At 38.2% G+C, this 22,769-nt stretch overlaps 1 protein-coding gene across 8 annotated transcripts in view; it reads right to left on the minus strand.

The window, feature by feature from the left end:
* Tp63 (tumor protein p63) overlaps positions 1-7,892 on the minus strand; it is a 202,502-nt gene extending 194,610 nt beyond the window's left edge. For 4 of the 8 annotated variants that reach the window (XM_010624115.2, XM_010624114.2, XM_010624119.2 and 1 more), the window contains exon 1: positions 7,619-7,892. In XM_010624115.2, coding sequence (XP_010622417.1) covers positions 7,619-7,752 — 134 coding nt within the window. In that variant the 5' untranslated portion in view covers positions 7,753-7,892. Of the gene's footprint in view, positions 1-7,317; positions 7,519-7,618 lie in introns of those variants that run through there. The other 4 variants (XM_019207504.2, XM_010624116.2, XM_010624121.2 and 1 more) reach the window with 1 other exon arrangement.
* Positions 7,893-22,769: the final 14,877 nt, after the last annotated feature.

Here is a 22,769-nt window from a genome sequence, read left to right on the forward strand (position 1 = left end):
TGGCACAGTCATGGAAAAATTGGATAAAAGTAGGTTTCCTCATTGAAAACTTAAGTAAACACATTCTATTTTTTTAGTTAAAAAGTAAATTACAGCCTTACATTCAAGCATAAAAATTCAAGTTTTATGGAGCCAGAAGAAGAGAAAGGGGAAAGTAAAATTTATAAGGAATTTAAAATGAAATACTTAAGGTTTGCCATTTTTAAGGCAACTCTAAATATTGAGTACCTTGATGAAGTTAGAATAAGACAGTTGAGTCAAATGCATCAGAAATTTAAGGAATAACAAAATTCTAATAGCAACGGAGTTTATCACTTTATCACAGTGTTACTCCTAATATGAATTTTTTATGAATTCAAATATATTAACTATTCTAATTTATACCAACATCTGTAAAAAAAATGCTTGCATTAAATAGCTATTTGTGATAAGAATGTAGCTGATTAAAATATCACACTCGCTTCCATTTTTGTTTTTCTTAACTGAAAAGGTTTTCTCAGTCATAATACTGGTATAAGACTGATTCTGCCCTCAATTATAAGACTGCCTAAATTAATGAAATCTGAGAATGGGGGTTTGTTACTCAATTTAACAGATGACATTTGCTCACGTGAAATAAAATAAAATCGTAGTGGAAATTTGAAAGTGGCAGGGGATTGTGATCCCTTTCATTTCTGCTTCTAATCTTAATAATCGCATTCTGATCTTCAGAGAGCTCAGTGAATAATAAGGGAGTTAGACATAAGGGCAGAATGGTAGGTAAACAATAAGAATAAGCATAAGAATGGAGAGATAATTAATTTTCTCCATCTAAATTATCTTCAAAATATTATGGCTTAAGGTAAAACAGAAATGTTAATAACTGTCATTTCCTAAACCTTGACTAACCAATAAGTACACATCCTTCATGTCCATTACTCACCCTGTTTTAAATGGAACAAAGTGACTTTCAGAGGCTCGGAAGTGTATAATTACATAGACCAGAGTCTCTGGACTTTGATCGTAATTACAGTGCTTTATCCATCCATCACTTGTTGCTTGAGGACTACTCTAAGGTAAGTTCCTTAAAGTAGGTACAGTCCCTGTCAGAACAAATTTGAGCTTCAGAACAGCTAATCAGAAACTTGGCTTTCTTGTCCTGAATCAGAGATAGAAAATTGACACTTTAATCTTACAATCCATTTGAGTTTTAAGTAAAGTGAGAACATGAAGTCTTTCTTTGAGCAGGTTTGTGTCTCTGCTGCTCATTATGTTTGGGTACATTTTATGATCTTCTATTAGGGGATTGTCTCAAAGTTTGCCTCAGTGAAGGAGTACGTTTCAAAATTGGTGCACAAATAAAGGAATCATCCAGAGTATTTGATAAAAATTCCAATTTTTACTTCCTTGGTTGCATGCCCAATTTCTTAGAGGACGGTATCAATCTCAAATAAAAAATCAATAGAGAACCTTACAGCACCAAAATGTCTAGAGCTGTTTCTCCGAGGGTTGTAAGATAACTACTCAAATCAAAATTCTTTTTGTCACAGTGCAATTTTAAGGCTCCTCCTAAATTTGTCAAATCATAGTCACAGAACATTGATGTATCACCTCCTCCTGTACCTGACAACAGGAGGGAGCATGCATATTCTCTTTCCCAAATCTAAATTTGGGTTTTCAAATGTTAAAGGTACCATCAAAGAGTAAAATCTGTCTCTATGAAAAGTAATCGGAGGAACTTTAATAAAAGCCAACGCCAACATCACTCTTCCAACTTGAAGCCTTTGGGGTGGGTGTTTGCACCTCGGTCCGTGGAGCGCTTTTCTAGTGTTCCTGTACCTTTCCCTGCACCTTGTACTATTTCTGCTCAGGTAAAGAAATTCCCCTTTGAATTTCCTGTGCTCTGGGACTGTATCTCATCCAAAACTTCTACCTTCCTTACTCTGTACCATAAAAATTAAAAAAAAAATTCACGGAATAATTAAAAAATAAATTAAAACGAGGCATAGTTTTGGTTCCCCTGGCTCTGATTTGGAGAACAAAAATCCTTTACCTGGTACAGTAGTTTCCTATCATTGCTATAAACAGATACCACCAACTCCACAGTTTAAGCCAACGCAAATTTATTACCCTGTAATTCTGTGGTTCAGAAGGCACACAGGCCTCAGTGGCTGAAATCAAAGCCAGGAGTAGCCTCATAAGTCTTTTTTCACATCACATCACATCGATTCTTCCATCTCCTACTTTTACTTTTAAAGCCTCTTGTGATTACACTGTGCCCACATGGACAATGCATATCAGTCTGTCTATTTTAAAATCAGCTGATTAGCAGTCTCAGTTTCATCTACAACCTTAATTCCTCCTGGCCATGTAACATAATATACCCACAGGTTCCAGGAGTTAGGACATTGCTGTCTTTGGAGGCCATTTTTCTATATTATTATATCACATCTGCCTCCCTCCCAGGCAGAGAGGTTAGGTACGGAATGCATTGGGAAACATTTTGTGAACCAGAAAATTTTGCACAGATGTAATAAAAATGATGTGTTCTATGACAGATATGACATTGAACCAGAGTCAAAAGACTTAAATTATCACCTAGGTTTTGCTAGTACTTTGTTGCGAGATCCAGGGCAACTCATTTAATCCTTTTGGGATTCAGATTTCTTAGAACTGAGAGAGCCAAGCCAAAATGATATCAAGAGCCATAATAATCCTCGTTCTTCACTTAAGTTACTTCACAGGGAAATGGAGCTCAAGGTGTGCCTACAGGAGGACACAGGCATGTGTGAGAGCACAGCGCACTAACACGTAACAGACACATCCCTACAACTGAGCAGCCAGTGCTGCATTTCAGAGTTGAACTGGCTTAGCTTTAACCCGCAAGGTCCTAGTTTTTGGAAAGAGCAGATGAGAAGTTACCCCGAATTTATAAAGAACCTCGATCAGGTAGGTCTCCTAAAGGTCACACAATTAGTTATGGGCAGAGGGCAGACTGATCTAGATCTTTAACAGATCCAGGCGCCCTGTCTCCATCACTTCAGTGGGCCTGAAGCTTAAAAGAGCACAGAGTTTAAAATACCACTACGGCTGGCTAAGAACGGTTGTTCTCAAAGACGTTACAAAGCTTTTCCTTGTGAAAATTTTAAGAGTTTGAAGCAGTTTATCTTGATTTTTACTAATGGATATATTAGGCCCTTTAGATGAATTCTATTCTGATGTTCCCCCCATTAAAGAATGTCTAATTCTTCCTGTTCTCTACTTTGCTTCACTGCAAATATTGACTCTGAACAGCACACCCAGATTCCAGCATAATTCCTTTCAGTGGGACAGAGATACCAGGTCACTACGGAGATGCCTACAACCCAGTCTTCTCCTTGAAATAAATGGACACACCCTTTATCTCACAGTAGAAGTGATATTACCAAGTCTTCATAAAGTACACCATGGGCACATGTTTTATCTTTGTCCTTGCTCCCATCCTGGAAGGAAAGAGATTAATCAGAAGACAGGGATATGACATGGCCCTCTGAAATTAGCAGTGGGTTGAAATGCTTACCACCTCTAAGCTTGAAGGAAAGACCGGGTAATAATTAGTTGCCAGATTTCAAGAGCCCTGGACCTATGGCGAGGGCCTTTAACAGGACCTAACAGGGCCTATAGCTGGACCTACCCTGGAGGTGGCCAGGGGTTGAACTCAACAGGAGCCCGGATTAGAAAGAACTGATGGCACAATCTTTAGAAGTCAACTCTCTGGGACACAGAACAAAAAGGAGGATGAGACAGGGTGCAGAGGGAAAGTGGAGGACACTTAAAACAGAGCTCCATCCACCTGGGTGACTTCATCAGACAAAGGAAAAGATCTGGAACTGTCAATTAATTGCCATCATTCTTTCTTTTGGTATATATTTAGAAAACACAGTTAATGAAGTTGACCTTTAAGCAAAGGAAGCATAAAGCTCACAATAAATATGTAATTCACACAAGGAACACTTCCTACTGTTAACAATATTTAATAGTCTGATGTTTCTTTTGAGGAGAAGGTGACTGAGAAAAATGACACAAAACATTTTATAAGGGGATTAGATTGTAATGGCATTTATATTTATTTTAATTTTAGACTCCAGTTATTGCAATACTTCTATATTTAACCTTGAATCATTTTCATCATTTTAACTGCTTTATTTTGTGAGAAGATACTTTGAAAAGTTGTAATCTTGATTATAAAATCTGTTCTGCAAATTAGATAGCCATTCTAAAGCTGAAAAATGCAAAAAGGCTTAACTAATACCCCCATCAATAAGTCCACAAAGATTTAGCTGCCGAACAGTGAATTTTGGATTATTTTTTGTATTTACCTAAACAAAACAACAAACAAAACTCATTTGTGTACAGTTTTTGTTAAAAAGGAAATGATAATTAACTCATTGACTTATTTATGAATCTTGTCTAATTTCATTCATGCTTTGATTTTTTTGTTAAAATTAAGTTACTAATCAAAAGACTACATCCATGATTTTGTCCACTTTCTCTTGTTCTCTATAACTTTCAGTTTCATCAAAAGACAAATCTATTCATAAACATAGTTCTAAGTACTTTTTTGATTTTCAGAATATGCTTTACAAAGATTAAAGTCTATTACTATTAAGTCACATCACAATTTAATTCCTGATAAAACACTTGCTTAGTATGCATAAGGTCCTGGGTTCAATCCCAAGCACTGAAGAAAATGAAAGCATAATAATGTGTCAATATGTTCAAGTAGAAAGATTCAGAATTTTGATAAAATGTCTGTTTTAACAGTGAAAATGATAAGCATACGCTTTTGAAATGTGTATCAAAACTGGCTTTTCTGAATGGCATTAATATTTACCAATTCCTAATACTAGCATATTATTTACTCTATTCTTTGATAAAAGGAAATTCATGTGTTAAGGTAACTTGGGGTTAAAAATACCAAGCTATTCTGCTCCTATCTTTACAAAAAAACTGCTTTCATGATTTCTTTCTAAATGCAAGGTCCGGAAAGGCAAATTTATGTATGTAGATGAGTATGATTATGGAATGATGAAATCTGGTCTTTCTTAAAATATATTTTGTAAACTGAGACCTATCAGAGTATTCCACTTAAGAAAACCCACCGATATCCATTCACTCATTGAGCATCAGAAAGAATATTGTCGAATACTTGCTTTGACAGTACATAGTATGAAACACATTTCATACAGTGCTTTCTCTTGGCTATGCTCATGTATTCACCGAGGGAACACAGTGATAATTCATCCACTGAACTATGTGACAAAGCGGTTAAAATATCTGATATTAAATATATAAGCACAATGGTAACATAAACAAATTACAGACCCATTTTATTCATGTTTATATTTGCAATGCCTCAGGCACAACTTAGTAAAGACAGTTCCCTCCTCTCTAAGTTATCTGATGGTTAAGGTTCCATTACAAATGAGAAGTGCACACTCAAGCTTTAAACAATTTATTATTCAAATACACATTGCCTGACCATCCTGAACCACAATCTCGCTAATTTCCAATTGCTCCCATCCTTTCCTACAACTGGTGCTCACCACGTTTAAAGTGCAGGGCATTCTATGAAAATTTAAAACTATTTAAAATCACTATTATTGTTTATAGTTCTACAATATATTTAAAACCGAGATGACATCTGCTCCAAAACCAAACCAGTTATCAGCACACTATGAAAAGCAATTTCCTGGTTTATTTATATGATTCTCTCATCAATCACTAGAATTTCCCTAGACAAAGATTTGCAGGGTTGAAGTACTGGATGCTAGTCAACATTAGAGTGTTTTCTAAAGTTTGTATTTCCAAGTACCTCTTTAGGAAAGATGCTGTGTACACGATATTATACGGGTGATGGTTTCCTCACAGTGATGTTCTTAGGAATATTACTTCAAATGGTGTTTAATGGAAGAGTTGATTTTGAGATTGGAAAAAAACACTGAGAACTAGCAAATGATTGGAGCTTGCTTTTTTGTTTCAGCTCAATCTCCAACTCCAACTAAATCTAACTTTCAAGACATCCAAGAAGATAAACTCTAGGAAATTTATTTGGGCTGAAGTTTTGTTTGTGGTACATTGCAAGGCAGGGATTAAATCAACGTTCACATTTCCTATTTCAAGGTGGGAGACCCAGAAACATCTCCCCATCTGCCCCCCTCTCTCTGCCGTACTTTTCCATTTTGCCTTTCTCACACAGCCCAGCAGAAACCTCACAGGAAGAACAGTAGTCCACATAGTCCACATCAGTGCTCTACATGGTGGCAAATACATTAAGAAAACTGATCACACGTCTTTCATAATCTGCTAGGCAACGCGACAGTAACTAAGTCCTGCCCAGAGCCATCCGACTCCACTGCGAGTATGAGGCTCCAATAGGCACAGGTGGCAAATGTCAAGTTAACCCCTTTCTAACCTTGCCGTTTTCAACACTCAAACAAGCTCTCTCATTAGTCTTATAAAATAAAGTATGAAATTCCAACATCGTATCTCATGCTGTTAAATTAACAACATCACACTGCTACATATGACTTGAATGTCTCCCATAGCTTTATGACTGGAACAACACTGTTCAGATTTCATTTACCAGTTTAAAAATAGCAAACTCTAATTTGAAACATTCTCTCTCTCTCTCTCTCTCTCTCTCTCACACACACACTCTGTCTCTCTTTCTCTCTCTTAAACACACACACACACACACACACACAGATAAATATGCAATTGTGCACCCTCACTAATATTCCATCGCAGTCCGGGGTAAATATTTCCTTCTACAAATACAAAAGAAATTCAGTATAATCAGAGGTTTTGTCAAAAGATGATGTTTGTTATGAAACAAATCAACAATAAAATATTCCTTAGAGCAAAAATGACAAATCACAACCTACTTTTTGCAACTATGGCTGTTCATTCGCTTTTGATGTACAAATCAAAATTATTCAGGGTTAGTTTTGATTTGAAGATTATCCATTGATTATTGTATCTCTGCCCAATCACATTTCTTCTTCTTGGGTGGGCGGGTATTGAGCAAGGCGAGTGATATTCTCTAAACATCTTAAAATGATGCGATAATTTTCAAAAAGTGGCTGTCTTCAAATTTTGTTACTTCATAGGTTCAGAGATAAATGAAAAGAAATTTTAAAACATTGCGCACAGACCAATTCAAGTCCACACCAAATCCAAACTACTACCCCAAGCTTCCTAAATGAGAACTCCCTTATGGGGCACCGCAGAGACACTCAAAATACACAAGGCACTCCGATTAAGTTTCGATAGAAGTTATGTCACATTTAAACTCACCGCTGGATGTAAGGGTCAGGGCAGTACTGCAGGGTAGCACACCGTGACGTTTCAAAATTCATTTCCTTCAACTCTCTTTGATATCAACAAATAGAGAGCAGTGGTATAAAATACACACATCTACCTGTGTGTATGTAGATTTGTAGCCAGAAAGCTAAAAGCAGTAGGGTCAGATGCCATCAGACCTAGAAGTGTAGACACTTCCCCCCAACACGGATTTGCCAAGAGGCGGAGCATTTCTTCTTTTTAGCCAATGACAGTCATCAGGTGACGAGAAACATCACAGACAGTTGATTCTTACCAGCTGGGCATCTTCTCTAAAGTTGTTCCTCCTCCTCCACCTTGACGTATAGTAGCCACCCTGGTTGTTGGCAATTTGGAAGCATCTCTGAACTGCTGATCTAGCTCATGATTGGATGTTTGTATGAATGGCATCAGAGTTTAATTTCAGCAGCCTGGACGTTTGTAGCAGAACCGAGCTGATGAGTGTCCACTTCGAGCCAGCTACATACCATGTCCTTGTACCTGGGAACCCGTTTGATGTGAGGACTTCTGTGACTGCTTCAGGGGCTAAAATGTTGTGCTGTTTTGCAGAGCTGCTTAGGGAAGGGTTTTTTCATCCCTTCCCCCTCCCCTCCCCCCTCCAGCCTTCCTTTCAGCCAACCGCCTGTTGTGGTCACAATCTCAAATAGCAAAGACAGGGAAATTCCTTGATTATATTTAACCTAGAACTCACTCTTCATCTCAAATAAGAGAGATATCTGTTCATATCTCCTTAGAAATTCTGTCTGCCCCAAATAAAGGAAAATAACCTTTAATGATGTGTCTAAATATCCTGCCTCAAATACATCCATATATATATATTTGTTTTAATTTTCTTAAAGGGATGTTACAATAGGAAATCATACACCCATTTAGAATCTTTTAAAACTTATAAGATTATTTCAAATATCCTGTCAATAGAAATGTTCTAGTTTGTTTCAGTTTCTATCAGTTTGTTTCTCTCTCTTTTCTCTCTTTTTTTTTCCTCTCTCTTTTTGGTTTTGCTTTGACTCGATTTACTTTCAAATAAAATCATAACATTTTTCATGCATTCAGAAATTCACTAATATTGGGGAAAGTGTACATACAGAATGATTTCTTTCCTTTCTGAATGTGAGCTGTAAAAGTACCCTGGTTCTGTGGATTTAGAAATTGAATGAAATATGATTCAGAAGCTAAATTAGAGTAGACTCCAACAGAGGAAAAAAATCATGTGCCCAAGTGTCATTAACATGGCAAGTTCACATTTTCTATTTGTCTCCCATCACAAAACACCTGTAAACTAGTGATTCAGTAGATAGCCAAGTTGTGAGACAATCTAAATTCCTTTTTTGAGAAATGTGACATTTCTGAATAAGAAACTCTGGTTTAAAATGTGTTTCATAAAGATGTTTTATTTGTTGCCTCAGCCAGGATAGAAGGGAGAAGCTATTTAAAACTTGACATTCTCTTCCTTTACTTAGCCTGAGAGTGTCTAACATCTGTGAATTGTGAAATTCACAAACATGCCGTCCTGAGCCCCTGCCAAATCAAACAGCTTGTTCTACAAAATGTGAAACTTGAAGGAAAGATCATTTGACTAATTAATTATATATTTGCTAATTGGCGTGAGAGTCTTTGGCTCTCTTCCCTGCTATTGGCAAATACGAATGACCTAAATACAAAGTTCTTAAATTGAAAAGAGTCAATTTCCTGCACTCAGGACCAAAGGACTCCCTCACACAGGTCACTGATATTTTCACTTATAGAGTGAATTAAATGGTAATTTCAAGTGCAGGTATTCTCAAGTTTTAATGTACTGGTCAGTCACCTGGAAATCTTTTTCATTGCAGATTCTCAGGAGGACCGTGGGGAAGCCTGAGTTTCCACATTTCTAACACAACCTCAGCAGTACTCTCCCATGGCCAGCCAGTGTACCACACTTGGGAGGAGTGAGGTCTTGTGCTGTTCCCAGGTCTCATTTACAATTCAGTGGTCCTAGAGAATGAAGATGAGCACTTACATTTAAATTTCCATCTAAGGCTATAAAGACTCACAGTTGTTTTGCAAATATTCTCTCTCTCTCTCTCTCTCTCTCTCCATATTATAAATATATATAATATAATATATATTATAATATTATATTAGATAGATAGATACTATGTATATATGTATATACTATACATATATATATGTATGTACTATGTATATGTACATACTATATATTAGTGTATATTTCTAGTGTGTTAGTATATTTCTAGTGTATTCGTTTATATATATATATTAGTGTGTGTGTGTATATATATATGTATACGTATATTTTTAATTTTAGAAATTTTATCACAAACCCATTTACAACTTGGGAAAATAAGTGCCAATTATACTATAATTACTGTAACTGCCTCCTATTTCTATTCCATCCTTTCCCCCGGGAGGCTCAGGTTACTGTACAAATGTATAAATTATTTCTTTGGCATGCCAGGTAGTCACTTTTCATGGGCTTCAAGTCTTTTAAGCAAAAATTGCAACAGCAAAAATTAAATAGAAGCCTAGGAGAAGGTAATTGCCTTCCTGGCCTGCCTGTTTGAATGGTGTTTATGAGCACATTTGATTTATATGAAGAAGAGGAGAAAGAGCTTAGTCAAACAGCAGGGCTTAGGGTCTGGAACAATGGACCTGAGAGAGAGGAACAATTTTTTCTGCTCAACTTGTAGCAGCCAAAAATGTGCCCTCTGCCAAACTCAGATATTCCTAATACAAATGCTTCTCACTTATATCTACCACATTTATTTAACAACTTATTTTTCATGGTCTCTTTCCGGTAGTTTACATACTTCTCTGGTTGCTCTCCTGTCTTGGATCATATTTTGCTTTACCAGAGATGTTTCCACACCTCATCTGAATATTGTGCAAAACCCCAAAGGTCTCCCTTGTCCCTCCAGATTAAAGTAACCTGTGCTACCTCTAACTTCCTCAATCATTATACTGTGTCCGCATTTCTTTCCGTGAATCTATCTACAGTTCCCACAAGACTGTGGGGAGCTAGTGCTGAGTAAAGTTCATTTCGTGTTCTGGACCATGAACAGTCAGACCAGGCTGCCTATCAGATTCACTTCGTATCTTCAGAGACTATGAAATATTGTACAGTGAATTAATATACTCATATCCTTGCAAAAATCACCTAATGATAAGTATTGCAACTGACTAGAATAATTTCTATGAATCACTTGAGTTGTAGAATCAGCTTTATGATGAATAACTTTCGCACAACAAAATTCACCAGTTGTAAGTATTTACTCCGAAGCATTTTGATACATTATTCACCGAGATTCCTCCAGCGTAACGAAGCATGAAATTTTCCATTCTCCCCAAATCCCTCATAGCCCTTTGCCAGTCCTCCCACACTGCTGCCCTTGGCAATCACTATCTTGCTTTTTGTGAATGGAAATTAAATAGATATTTTTTGTAGCATGTTATCCAATAAAACTTTCTATGAGGAAGACAATATTTTATATTTTCGTGGTTTTTCTTTTTTTGTTCAATTCTAAGGACTGAACCCAGGACAGTTTACACTGAGCTCCACACCCATCCCCTTTTAATTTTTATTTAATTATGTAGTTTTGAGGCAGAGTCAAAGTCACTAAACTGCCTGGGCTGCACTTTAATTTGTGATCCTCCTACCTCAGCCTCCCAGAGTGCTGGGATTACAAGTATCCCGCTTAAATTTGCATTTTCTGATATAGTTGCTTCTAATTACATGAAGGTAATGTAATGAAGAAGTGAGATTTTTATTTTTATTTACTTTTAATCAACTTGAATTTTAGTAGCCACATGTGGCTAGTGACCACTATGTTGGACATCACAAAGCTAGAATGTCACATAAATGGAGGCCTGTACTATATATTCCTTTGTGCCTGTTTTCTTTTTGCACAGTGATGCTATTGTGTGGAGACACAGACATATTGTTAACCAGATCAGTGACCCAGAATTTTTTTGTAGATGTTAACCATGTGAATTGTTGATGTATAATTTGCATGCAATGACTGGTTTTCCTTTTTCTGGCAATGAAGAACAAATTATAGTGTTAGATACTCAACTATGGCTGTAACTAGAGTCCAGCAGGCTTTTAAAAAGCTCAGTGGTAGTTAATATAACACAGAACTTGCTCTTGGCCCAATCGAGTTATCTAGAAATGTAGTAAGTCCTTCTCTCCAAGAATGCCAGAACTCTAGACGAGGTAGGTTATGCTGTTAGTGAAAAGAAGTGGACTAATCTGGGTTTGCCTGGGTTCTGGTGCTATCTTACTTTCAGACCCTAATCGAGAAGCCTAATCTCTTTGAGAATTTGATTCTTTATTTTTAAAGAGCAAGGATGTATCAGTTAGGACATTTTCTGTCTAAGCAATAGAAGCTAACTCTGCTTAGCTAAAGCCAACACTGTAAAAACAGGTAGAAAGAAACATGAAAATTCAGAGTGAAAGACAAAGTTGACAATTAGACATTATAAAGGGCTAGAACCAAGATAGTTTTAGAGACTTCATTAATAATAATGGACACAGATTCTATTCACAGTGCCAGTGTAGACTTAAATCAGTACTCACTGATTGTTTATACTTGCTTAAGATTCGAATTTCAGAGGGGAGATGCCATGTTGGGTCAGGAAAAGCCTGAACCTCGATAACTTTCACCATGACTGCAGAAAGAGCTTTCAAATGAAATAGAGGTTCTGTTAGCCAAGGAAAAGTTGGGAGGTGCTGGGCAATGGGGAACCACAGATACAGCCATGCAAGTCTTAGATCATTTGATCTTGCATGTTCCTTAGAGCACTGCCAGGCTGTGTGTGTGAGCACTGAATTGCCAGAGCAGCTGAATTCCTTTGTGTCAAGAGGCTGAACCTCAGGCACTGCCCTCACCAGGTCATTCTGACCCATACCACTTCTTTTTAAAATAGAATTAGGAGGGAACTTTCTAGCACATAACTTGATAGAATCAACATACTAAACAGTACCCAAATTAAAGGAGCTGAAAAGCTTGATAATATTTAGTTGTGTAGTACTTTTCTGTCTGCAACCTTAGTTCTACGACTCTCTACAGAAGAGGAAACCAAAGCTTGGATCTGGTGTGTGTGGTGGTGGTGGTGGGGTCCAACTAATTTTTCCAACTTTGTGCTCTGTAAGTCTAATATTTCTTTCAGCCTGACAAGTAGTAGGAAGAAAGCTGGGTCTGGAAATTAAGTGTACTGGAAAGTGACCCAAAATTTTTTTTAAATCAATGAAAAAGCAAATACATCACAAACTTAGCCATGTGCTTCATCAGATTTAACCTCTACATTTTTGCAGGTCCTGGAATTCATCAAAGAGAAAATTGTAGTTAAGCTAAGGTCTTACAGCCTACTGAGAAGAAAAAGATGCTTCAGGGGGATATCCTAAGGAAAAGGACTCGTCTATTCAGAGGGTGTGCAAGGAAACACAGAAGCCAATTAGGCAGGGAGGAGGCTGGCAATTTCCCTCACAGACAAACCTGATACCCTCCAAGTCACACCCAGTGTCCAAAAGCAATGTGGGTGGGCTACTTTTGCAGACATCCCTGAACAGCTGTGTGGGGGCTGCTCCTCACTCCCATCTGTCTTTTGCGCAAAGCCCACGTGAGCAATAGATTAAATAAGGAAACACAGGAAGTCCTTATTTGGCACTTCCCAGTTTTTTTTCTTTTTTTTTTTTTTTGGTCTGAACCATTTGTCCAATGAGGATCAGATGCACCTTTACCCTAACTGTTTCCATGTGTGTTTCCTAACATGAAGCAATCTCTTGCATTGTCTGTCCCAGCCCAATCATTGAAATCAGGAAATTAACAGCCATCAAGTAATCTACACATCTTACTTCTCAGAATCCCCAGTCGTTTGTTCCACAACGTCCTCGCAGCAAGAGAAAATCCTGCCAGTTGTCCTGTTTCATTAGCCTCTTTGAAAGAGGAACAGATCCTGCGTCTCTGTGTTTTGTGGCACAGATATTTTTGAGCTCTGGGCTGTTGCAGAATGTACCTTAGTTTAGTTCCGACTGGTGCCTCCTCAGGATTCGATTCAGCCGTGCGCTGTGGTACTCCTCCAGTTCAGTGCACCACAGCAGCGATTGCTCAGCATTTGAGGCCCATCAGTGGGTTTTCCCCAGCCTTCCTTTCTTGAGTGGACTTGCTTCGAACCTAAAAAAAAAAAAATGCTTTTATTGGGATCTTGTACCTTTATACGACAGGTCTTGGTTATCATTTTTTTCTCCTTGTCTCTACCCTCCCTTCACCTCCTCTTTCCCTCCCCATTTACAAACACTTTATTTCCATTTTTTCATTTTCTCCCATTTTTTTCTTTTCCCTTATTACCTTTCCCCTACTCTTCCCACTTTCCCGACACCTTCAGCCCTTTTTTTCCTATTACACTTTGTCAATTATCTCATTAGGATCTTATGCACTATTATAGTTTTTCACACCAGAGAAACTAGAACCTAAAAATTTAAACGTCAAGGTTTGCACAGCCCCTTCCAAGTTTCCAAGAGTAGATAAGCAGTTTGTCTCATGTCACCATAGATTTCTGTGAAATATACAAATGTGAAATGTTTAACTATACTCTTTCAGCATGGCTGCACCATTCTATTCTAATCTCCCCTTTTAAATTAGTTGTTATGATAGAGCACCCATAGAATTGTCAGGATCCAAACAAAGTAAAATGAATGGGGGATAATTTAAAATTGGATTTGAAAGGACACATGTAGGTGATTTGTAGTTATGTTTCTGTAGAGTTAAATTATCACTGCTTATACTGGAATGGAAATGGCTTTTAAGGATACCGTTAGTGCCCATGTGTTGATTCGGTACATGTGCACCTCACAGTATGACTATCTATCTCCTTCTGTATTGGCCAGGGGAAATGTTTGTATGTTTCCTTTTATCAGACATACAAAATTATGACTGGAAAAATCAATACCATTGATATTCATTCACAAGCCAGGTTCTGTCCTCTGTGTTCTTCAGCATATACAATTATAAGTGCACTGTCCATCATTGGGCTACTTATGATGAAAACGCATTCGATAATGGTTACAATTATTTTTGTGTTGGTGAGAATGCAGCATGTGCAATGCTACAAACAGTAAGCATGTCTGTGAACTCTTCAGTCTGGGCTGTAAAAGTCTGTAGAGTTTATATTAAAGATTTTGTCCAACCCTAGGAATCTATGATAAATACAAATGTAAATGTTTAAAGACTGTTTTTATATTTTATCTATCCACCTATATATCAATCAAATCACTGTTCCAGGGTAATACGTGATCCCATAAAATACTTACAAGATTAAAAAATACAGGTGCAGATTTATCAGAGTCTGGGGGAGAGTAGAATAATTTAATGGGTAAAAGGCTTTTATATGGCAAGATGAAAAAGACCTCTGCAAATACCTTGCATGATAATAAGAACATGCTGAACACTACTCAAAAATAATTTACATGATAATCATTTTTCTATTTTATCATACTTAAGTTTAAAAATTTAAAACATGTAGGTGAATGAAGGAATCAATAGTGAGTATAAGCATCAAGTGTAAGAAAAATGCAAGAAGACTAAGGAGTATTTATTCACAAAATATGTAATAGGCGGTTCTACAATTATGTTAAAGGAACATGAATTTGCCTGTCTAAGAAATGCTTTCATGTATTTTGATCTATCATAATATCTTAGACTTTTATTGCATACAGCATATTCTAGGCATAAAATAAATGTATGTTGATTTAATTTTTAAAAATGCAAAATGTGTATTGAGTCTTCCAAATAACTGACCATTAGCTTCTAGTTTCTGATTCTAATGCATTATGTTGGATTCCTAATTGCAAGTAAATGACTGTGGATACTACTATGAGGAGATCTGCATTTCTAATGTGTTTCTGGTATGATTCTCTCACAGGCTCTATAAAACACTAATTTATTTAATGGCTGAGTAATAGAAGCAACCTGAGTATTTCTTGAAGGCATTTTTTGTGTGCATGTCTGTGTGCTGACAGTCGTTGGCAGAAATTGGATCAAATAGGTGTAAATCTCTATGTTCAGATGACACTTCCACCCGCGTGGAGCTAAGAATGATTTCCTTTTCCTTTCTGTTGTCTTACACAAAAAATAGCTTCAGCACAGGTGTACCCTGAGTTACTAATGACCAACTTGCTCTCTGGGATTTCTGTTTGACCTATTTGGTAGTGCATTAACACTGATAAGATTATGCTTACTAGCTTCATGAATCACACATGTAGGTGGGAAAGTAGAGAATGCACCATTCTTATTTGCTTTTCTGTGGTTAGTTTGAGCCCAAGGAGACAGCTGTGACTGAACCTCTCCCCAGACACACATTCACAAATTTGTGCCTTCTTGTTTTGATACTGCTCATCAAGAAGTCATAAAAGCCATAAATTCTGGCAGGAAGTGAAATGGATAAAAGCCAAGATCTCTAAATTCCAAAGCCTACTGCAAGATGATTTCTTCTTGGCATTTAATATCCTGAAATGTAGTGTTTACCTATGAAGCACAGCTTTAAGAAGAGGGGCTAAAGACATTTATAAATGCCTTTTTTTTGGGTACATTAACTAGTCAAAGTTCAGAAGGAATTTGGAGATCATTCACTTAGGAAAAAAAAATCTCAGCAGGCAGAGTGACTTAAAAATAACAAGCTTTCCTGTGGCAGTTGAAATTTTACAGAACACTGTTGCAGACGTTATCTCATCAGGTCATGGGAAGTTGATGGCTGGGACGAGTGGTGTCATTACCTCCTCTTTATGTGTGAGGAAGCGAAGACTCACACAGCTTGAGACACTAGCTCGCAATTACATGATCACATAACCATCAGTAGCTGTGGCACATTGTGGACCCATCTCAAATCCAGACCTGAAACAATCTATTCAATAGAAGAAGATTAATTAAATCTAGGTAACCCTATGCCTAGTGTTACCTAGGGTGCTGGGAAAATAAAGGTAAATAAAGCATGTTCCTTTCTCTTTCGTATATTATTTTTAAAACCAGAATTTTTAGGCTTTGTCTTTTACTCAATAGATTGTGTCAGTTATGTATTAGATAACTACTAAAATCACTGGCAAGTCATCAGATTAGATGTTATTTTCTTCATTTTATACAGAAAGAGACAGTTAACGCATTTGCATTAATCATTCAGCCAGATAATGGAAGAGCCAGGATCCTCTGGCAGAACTCAAGTAAACTTGTATCCCTGAAGTTATTACTAACTTCACCCACACCTACTTTGGCCCACAAAAGTTTGAGAAGATAAACACAAACCTTTGAAATCCTGGAGCTCTATGAATGGTACTTAGCACGTGTCCCTCAGGGTCTTTTTCCCGGTCCAGTTATCCTGCAATAACAGAAGTCCCACAAATACCAGCCCCCAGTGGAAGGCATGAGCTCATGGTGAGCACCCACATTTGGGCCAGGAATCAAGAATGTTAACTCTGCTTATTTTGAAATCTGGGTCCCACATGCTGTTCAAGCACATGGGAGTGGATTCACTGATAAAAGGCTTCTGTGGGATGGAAACGATTCTAAGGGCATCCTTATGGGGAATCCCCATGCCCTGACCTCTGAGTGAATCTTGTTTATAGCAACACCTCTGCCAAGTTTCTAAGGGATGAATTCAAAGTCTTGTATCAGAAGAATAATCTCAGTCTGCAAATGCAATCTCTCCTTGGTGCCTTCAGGTGGTAAACACACTCCTTGGTCACTAAGCCAGTGATCCATTTAACCCCATATGCATGCTTACTCAGTCACCTGTGGTAATGATTCTTCTGAATAGAATGGAAAATCTTCCTTGTAGACCAGAAATACCACTAATATTATGATAACAATTGTAAGAAAATTATTTTTTTCAAAGTAATGGTCCACCTTTCGTGTATCATGAAACCCTGATTATACATAGAAAAATAAGGGAGAAAGTGATGAAGTTTACATTGGCCTATGTACACATATGGGTACATATATGAGTATGTATATGTATTACAGGTACTATATATGTTCACTTTTATGTGTATTACATTGTATATATTTGTATATGTTTGTAATATAAAATGGTAATATATATGTAATAAATATTTATGAAATATATATGTACATACAGAGAGAAAATTTATTAACCAAGTTTACCTCTATTTTTTCTTTTTTCTCCTGTCTTCTAAATAATCAAGGCAAAATTATTTTTTAAAAAATAAATCCTCTAATGGAAGATGCAAAATATGCAGTATATCCTCATGGTGCAGAAGGTATATGTGGTTACACTTTCATAGATGCAAAGCAAAAGAAAAGGAATCATAACCTCCTACTAGTAGTTATTTTTAAATTTTGGAGGGAAGAAAGTGTTTCCTTCTTCAGATGTTTCTGTGTTTTCAAATTTTATAAAGAATATATGCCCTATTTTCATATGATGAAATAACCATTAAAAATACTTTCCTGGGGAATTTTTAGTCATGTAATAAATGTTTCTGAAAAGAAAAATGTGTTGCACTGAATAGTTTCTCTGGTGTGAAAAACTAAAAGTGTAAATAGGTTCAAATTGTATAACTGATAATGTGAAATAGGAAGGAAGGGGCTAAAGGAGTAGGGGAAGTGGGAAGGGTAGGGGAAAGGAAAAAAGGACAAAGAAAAAACACTAGAAAAGGAGAAAAGGGAAACAAAGTCTTTGTAAATAGGGAAGGGTGGACGGGATGAACCGAGGGCAGGGGAATGGGGAAAAATAAGAAGCAAGATCTGTCATGTAAAGGTACAAGATCCCAGTGATTAATTTACATCACTGTACTGCATACCTAAAATCTACCAATAAACTTAATGAAAAAAAAAAGGTGTTTTAAACAGTTCCAACCTATATGAAGCTATAAAATCGAAAGCCATTGCCTCTGGAAAATGTTCATGATAAATGAGTGACAAAGATTATGTCAAGATGAAAATGGAATCTGAAAGAATGTTCCCAATTTCCAGATAAATCGCCTTGGACATCTACATAGAGAATTTGTACCAAGGAACAGGAAAGCTTTATGCTCAACTTGATTTGAAATAGGCCCAGCAGTGCAGTGTGAGGTTGAGTGGAGGCCAGAGCGTTTCCATGGGCTCCTGGATGAGGTAGAACTCTGTAAGGGAAGGTCAGCTGGTCAGGGTGCACGACTTCACAATGAGTCTTCTCCAATGACAGCCACTGGCTCGTGGGAAAATACCACGGCTTAAAGTATGAATGAAGCCAAGTGTGGAAGGCAGGGCAGGTCTCCCAGTGAGGTCCACACGTTGCCTTCAGCCACACCATACGACTGCTGCTGGGATACATAATGCTCCCAACAGCAAGGTCACCTTTCCTCGAGTCTGCTCTGAGACAGTGACCGACACGGTGGGTTACTATGCCAGAATCATTCTGGTGGTAGGCGAGTCTCTTCTGTGAGGTGACTTTGACTCAAGAATGTTTCATAGGTCTTGTCAAACCTTCCTTAAAACTGATCATTAGCCTAAAACTCTTTTGTTGTGTCCTTCTTTTCCCTTCTTCATTTCTATGAGAGACAGAGAGAAAGAGAGAGATAGTTATTTTTGCTTTCAGAAATGTCTTTCTTCTGTCCCCTTTTTTATCCTCTGTAAGCATTCTTCATATCATATCTCGTTCATATCCAATCCCTTCTTTAGCTTCAGAATGACTTGAGCGATTCTGTCAGTGCCAACAGTGGGGAAGGATTTGGAGTCTTCAGACTAGATCACTCTCCCCAAAGCAGTTAGGATGGTCCCTTGAGGTTGCGCACCGTGGACAATTCCTGGTTGAATGTGGGGGCCTAAGTGCTACAAATCTCACTGATGTTACCCTGGGGAAACATCCCTTGGAGGATTTAGAAACTTACAGGTGCTGAGATTTGGGCTTTTGTGACATACAGGGGGAACAGTGCTTACAAGGACAGCAGAGTTGTGTGGTTGTTACTAAACTGTATCCGACACCCTGCAGAGAGATATTGAGAAAATGAGAGCTTTTAACGTGTAATTAAAGGTTAAATGTGAGAGCCAGATGGTCTCTTTGTAGATTGCAAAGAGACAAGGGCTTCTCTCCACAAACAAACAAAACTAAGCAGCCGACTGGGAGCCTGGTAGTTACAGTCACAGAGCTCCACAAACATTTCAGGGCTCAGCACAGGCTGATTGAAAACACCTGTTACCTTGAAGTATGGGGCAAGGAAACCGGGTGCACTGTTCTGATGAAGACTCCTACACTCTCAGAGATAATAGATGCACTGCTTTTCCTAGTAGGAGCTGGCACTTGCCTCCTGCAAGATATTGCAGGGCCCTCTCCATATAAAGCAGCAGGTATCAAGAGCAACTTTCCTTCCTTTTGCACCTGCAGTCTTCTAATTAATATTAAATTCCAGGAGGAAGAGATGTGTTGATTGAGATAAGCACAAATAGTGTACTAAAAGGGTTTCCAGAAGTAGGTAGCATGTACCAGCAGGAACTGAGAAAATCCCTCGGATTAGATTTTTGAGAGTGCCTCACTGAAGTTCACTGACATGACGGCATTGTCTTATGACACAGGCATTAACACTCTGATAGCCGCCGTGCATAGGATGAGTGAGCTGGTAAGGTGTCTCACTCTTTACAGTCTGCAGAAAGCAATGGCCTGTACTAAGTGAGGATGAGCTGCATGATTTTCCCTGGAAGGTGCTAGAAATAAAACAAATCTAAGGCAAGTGTCTCTGCTAGAATGGATGGATAATATCGAGGCAGAAGAGCCACCAAGGAAGTGTGTTAGATGGGAAGACCAAGAAGACATGTAATTTACCAAGGCCATGAAGAATGTACTGGGAAGAAGGGTGCAGCACTAGCAGGAAAAGCAGTGCCAGCTGCTCTCTGTTGCTTATAGTAGGTGTCCAGAGAGGTGATCGCAAAGTCAGAATCATTCACACCCTTGGTGCAGTGCCACTCTACTGTGAGGTATTAGAGGTCAAGTGGTGGCATTTACCTGCCACATTCGAGAAAACGATAATCACTACAGTGTCCAGCAAGCATGGATGGAGAAACAGCTGACAGTGTTGACCTGCAGGGAGCTGTGGAGGTGGTCCAGAGAACAAGGCATCTTGTAGAAGAGGTAGAACAAGTAGACAGGTATCCAGAGCTCTGCTGGACATCTACAGCCAGAAAAAGAAAGTGAGAATGAAACAGTGAGAGCCTGAGGGTATTCATTCCAATAAAAAAAATCACAATCTCTTGCGTGATTTCTTGACCTGAACCAATTTCTGGATCTAGAATCCATTGACTAAGAAAAGACATACCTGGGTCCCTAGGAAAGAGGAGACGTGTGATGCTCGTATACTGTGGCAATACTTTTAGGCTTCTGTAAAGCGATCTTCTGGCAGGGGTTCTTCAGGGATATGCGCTGAACTTGGCTTTTCGAAAGATTTTTCTATTGGTTTGATTCTCTATTCCTACCATCTTGTAACAGTTATTTCAAGCTCTTTGAATAGGAGCCCACATCTTCATTTGTACTGGACCCTGAGAATTACATAGATATTCCTGTCTACAGTTATTGAGCTGGGTGACTACACTGGGTATGGATGGTCCGAGTTGACACTGACAGCAGAAACATTAAGTAAATTCATGGGCTTGTCCTGGGTGGGAGCTAACACTGTCCATGCCGTTACTGGAACCTATCTTAGAGTGGGTCTACTGTTTCTGGGAAACCAGACAGTGATTATTTTCCAGCCCCCAGGCAATTGATGGGAAATAATATAGTAGGCAGTTACTAAGCTGCTCACATTTTCTTTTTAACTTGCAGCGTAGGAGCTATCAGAATGGGAAAGTCCAACAGAACCTCTGCATCAGCCCTCTACTCATTCAGCCAGGGGAGTAACTAAATGCAATATCACCTTCCAGAAAATATAATGAATATTAGTGTTCTTAAGTAGAATAAAGAATGTGGAACAAAGGTGAGAATGCCATTATTATATCTCTGCTGAATAGCCCCCTATGGTTCTGGGAGAACTCAGATGGATCCTACAAACTAGTTGTAGAGTTTTCCAACTTGGTCAAGTAATAGTCTGATGGCAGCTTCTATGAGGAGGTAGTATTGATTGACAATGAGTCATGCACATGATGCACAGCCATTAATTTAGTGAATGTACTCTTATCTATTTTGATAATAAAGGAGGATCAGGAATACTACACATTCATATGGGACATCTAACCATGTTCATTTACATTTGGCTTCAGGGCTATATTATCTCTACTCTTTGCTATATTATAGACTGTAGATACCTGGGCCAACTGGTCAACCCACAGAACCTCACTCTATATGTTTCCTTACATCAATAGCAACATGCTGATGGGACAGGACAACAGCACATGGCTAATATGCAGGAATTCTTGAAAAGACACATGTATTTCAGGATATGTGATAAATGTCATCAACATTCAGACTCTTGAATCTTTGACTAAGTCATGGGATTCAGTGCTCAGGAGACTGGCAGAATAAATCTTTCAGGGTAAAAGAAAAATAACTTTTTTTGTGCCCCACATGACCACAAAGAAGGAAGAAAAGAGGCTCCTATCTATTTTTCAGCACTGGAAACAAAAGATCCCGTGCCTAAGAATGGTGTTCTGGCCCATATATTGGGTGACAAGGAAAGATCAAGGAGTCTTGTGGGAAATGATGCAGTGTGAAGCTTAAAGTAAGCCCCAGTGGGGGAATCACCATGCAGTCCCTGGAATGCTGAGTAAGTCTAAGCCAACTACCACACTGAAAATAATACAGCTTGTGGTAAAACATCTTACAGTAGCATTGGAAACTTAATAAAGAAGACTAAAGGACTGTAGGTCTAGAATTGCTTATCATAAGCTGGGTTATTGTCAACTCTTCCGCATCATAACTTCAGCCCAGCAACAACTGATCAACCAGAGAATGAAACTGATACATCCAGATGGAACGCAAGCAGGACCAAAGCTGGAGCCTCTGCCTGAGCAGGTGACACAGCCGTCTGCTAACCTCAGCAGTTCCACCAGCAGTCCTCTCTGCTGGGTACCTAGGACCAGATGAAGGAGATAGAGGAAGCCTATCTACGCCCTTCCACCAAAGAAAGCCAGCCAGATCTGTGGCTGAACAAGCTGGGTTTATAATTTATTACAGCAAGCAAGAAAGTATATCATGAAGATTCATGGACTATTGCAATAAGATGATAGAAAGGACTTTTACAGGATTTGGTTTTATATTAGTTTATTCTGGAAAGAGTTCAAGGAATTAGTTTTTCTGTATAATTCATGCTGTCAAAAAAAATAGGACAATTCTATCACTGGGTATCTTATAAATTAGCTGAGATGGGAAGTGTGTGGTCCTTTTGGTGCGCTAGCAACATTTATTCTCTGTACTATATTGGTAAGTGATTACAAACT

This window comes from Fukomys damarensis, unplaced genomic scaffold, assembly GCF_012274545.1.
Source record: "Fukomys damarensis isolate Sample0158 unplaced genomic scaffold, DMR_v1.0_HiC HiC_scaffold_12, whole genome shotgun sequence".
NCBI lineage: Eukaryota > Metazoa > Chordata > Mammalia > Rodentia > Bathyergidae > Fukomys > Fukomys damarensis.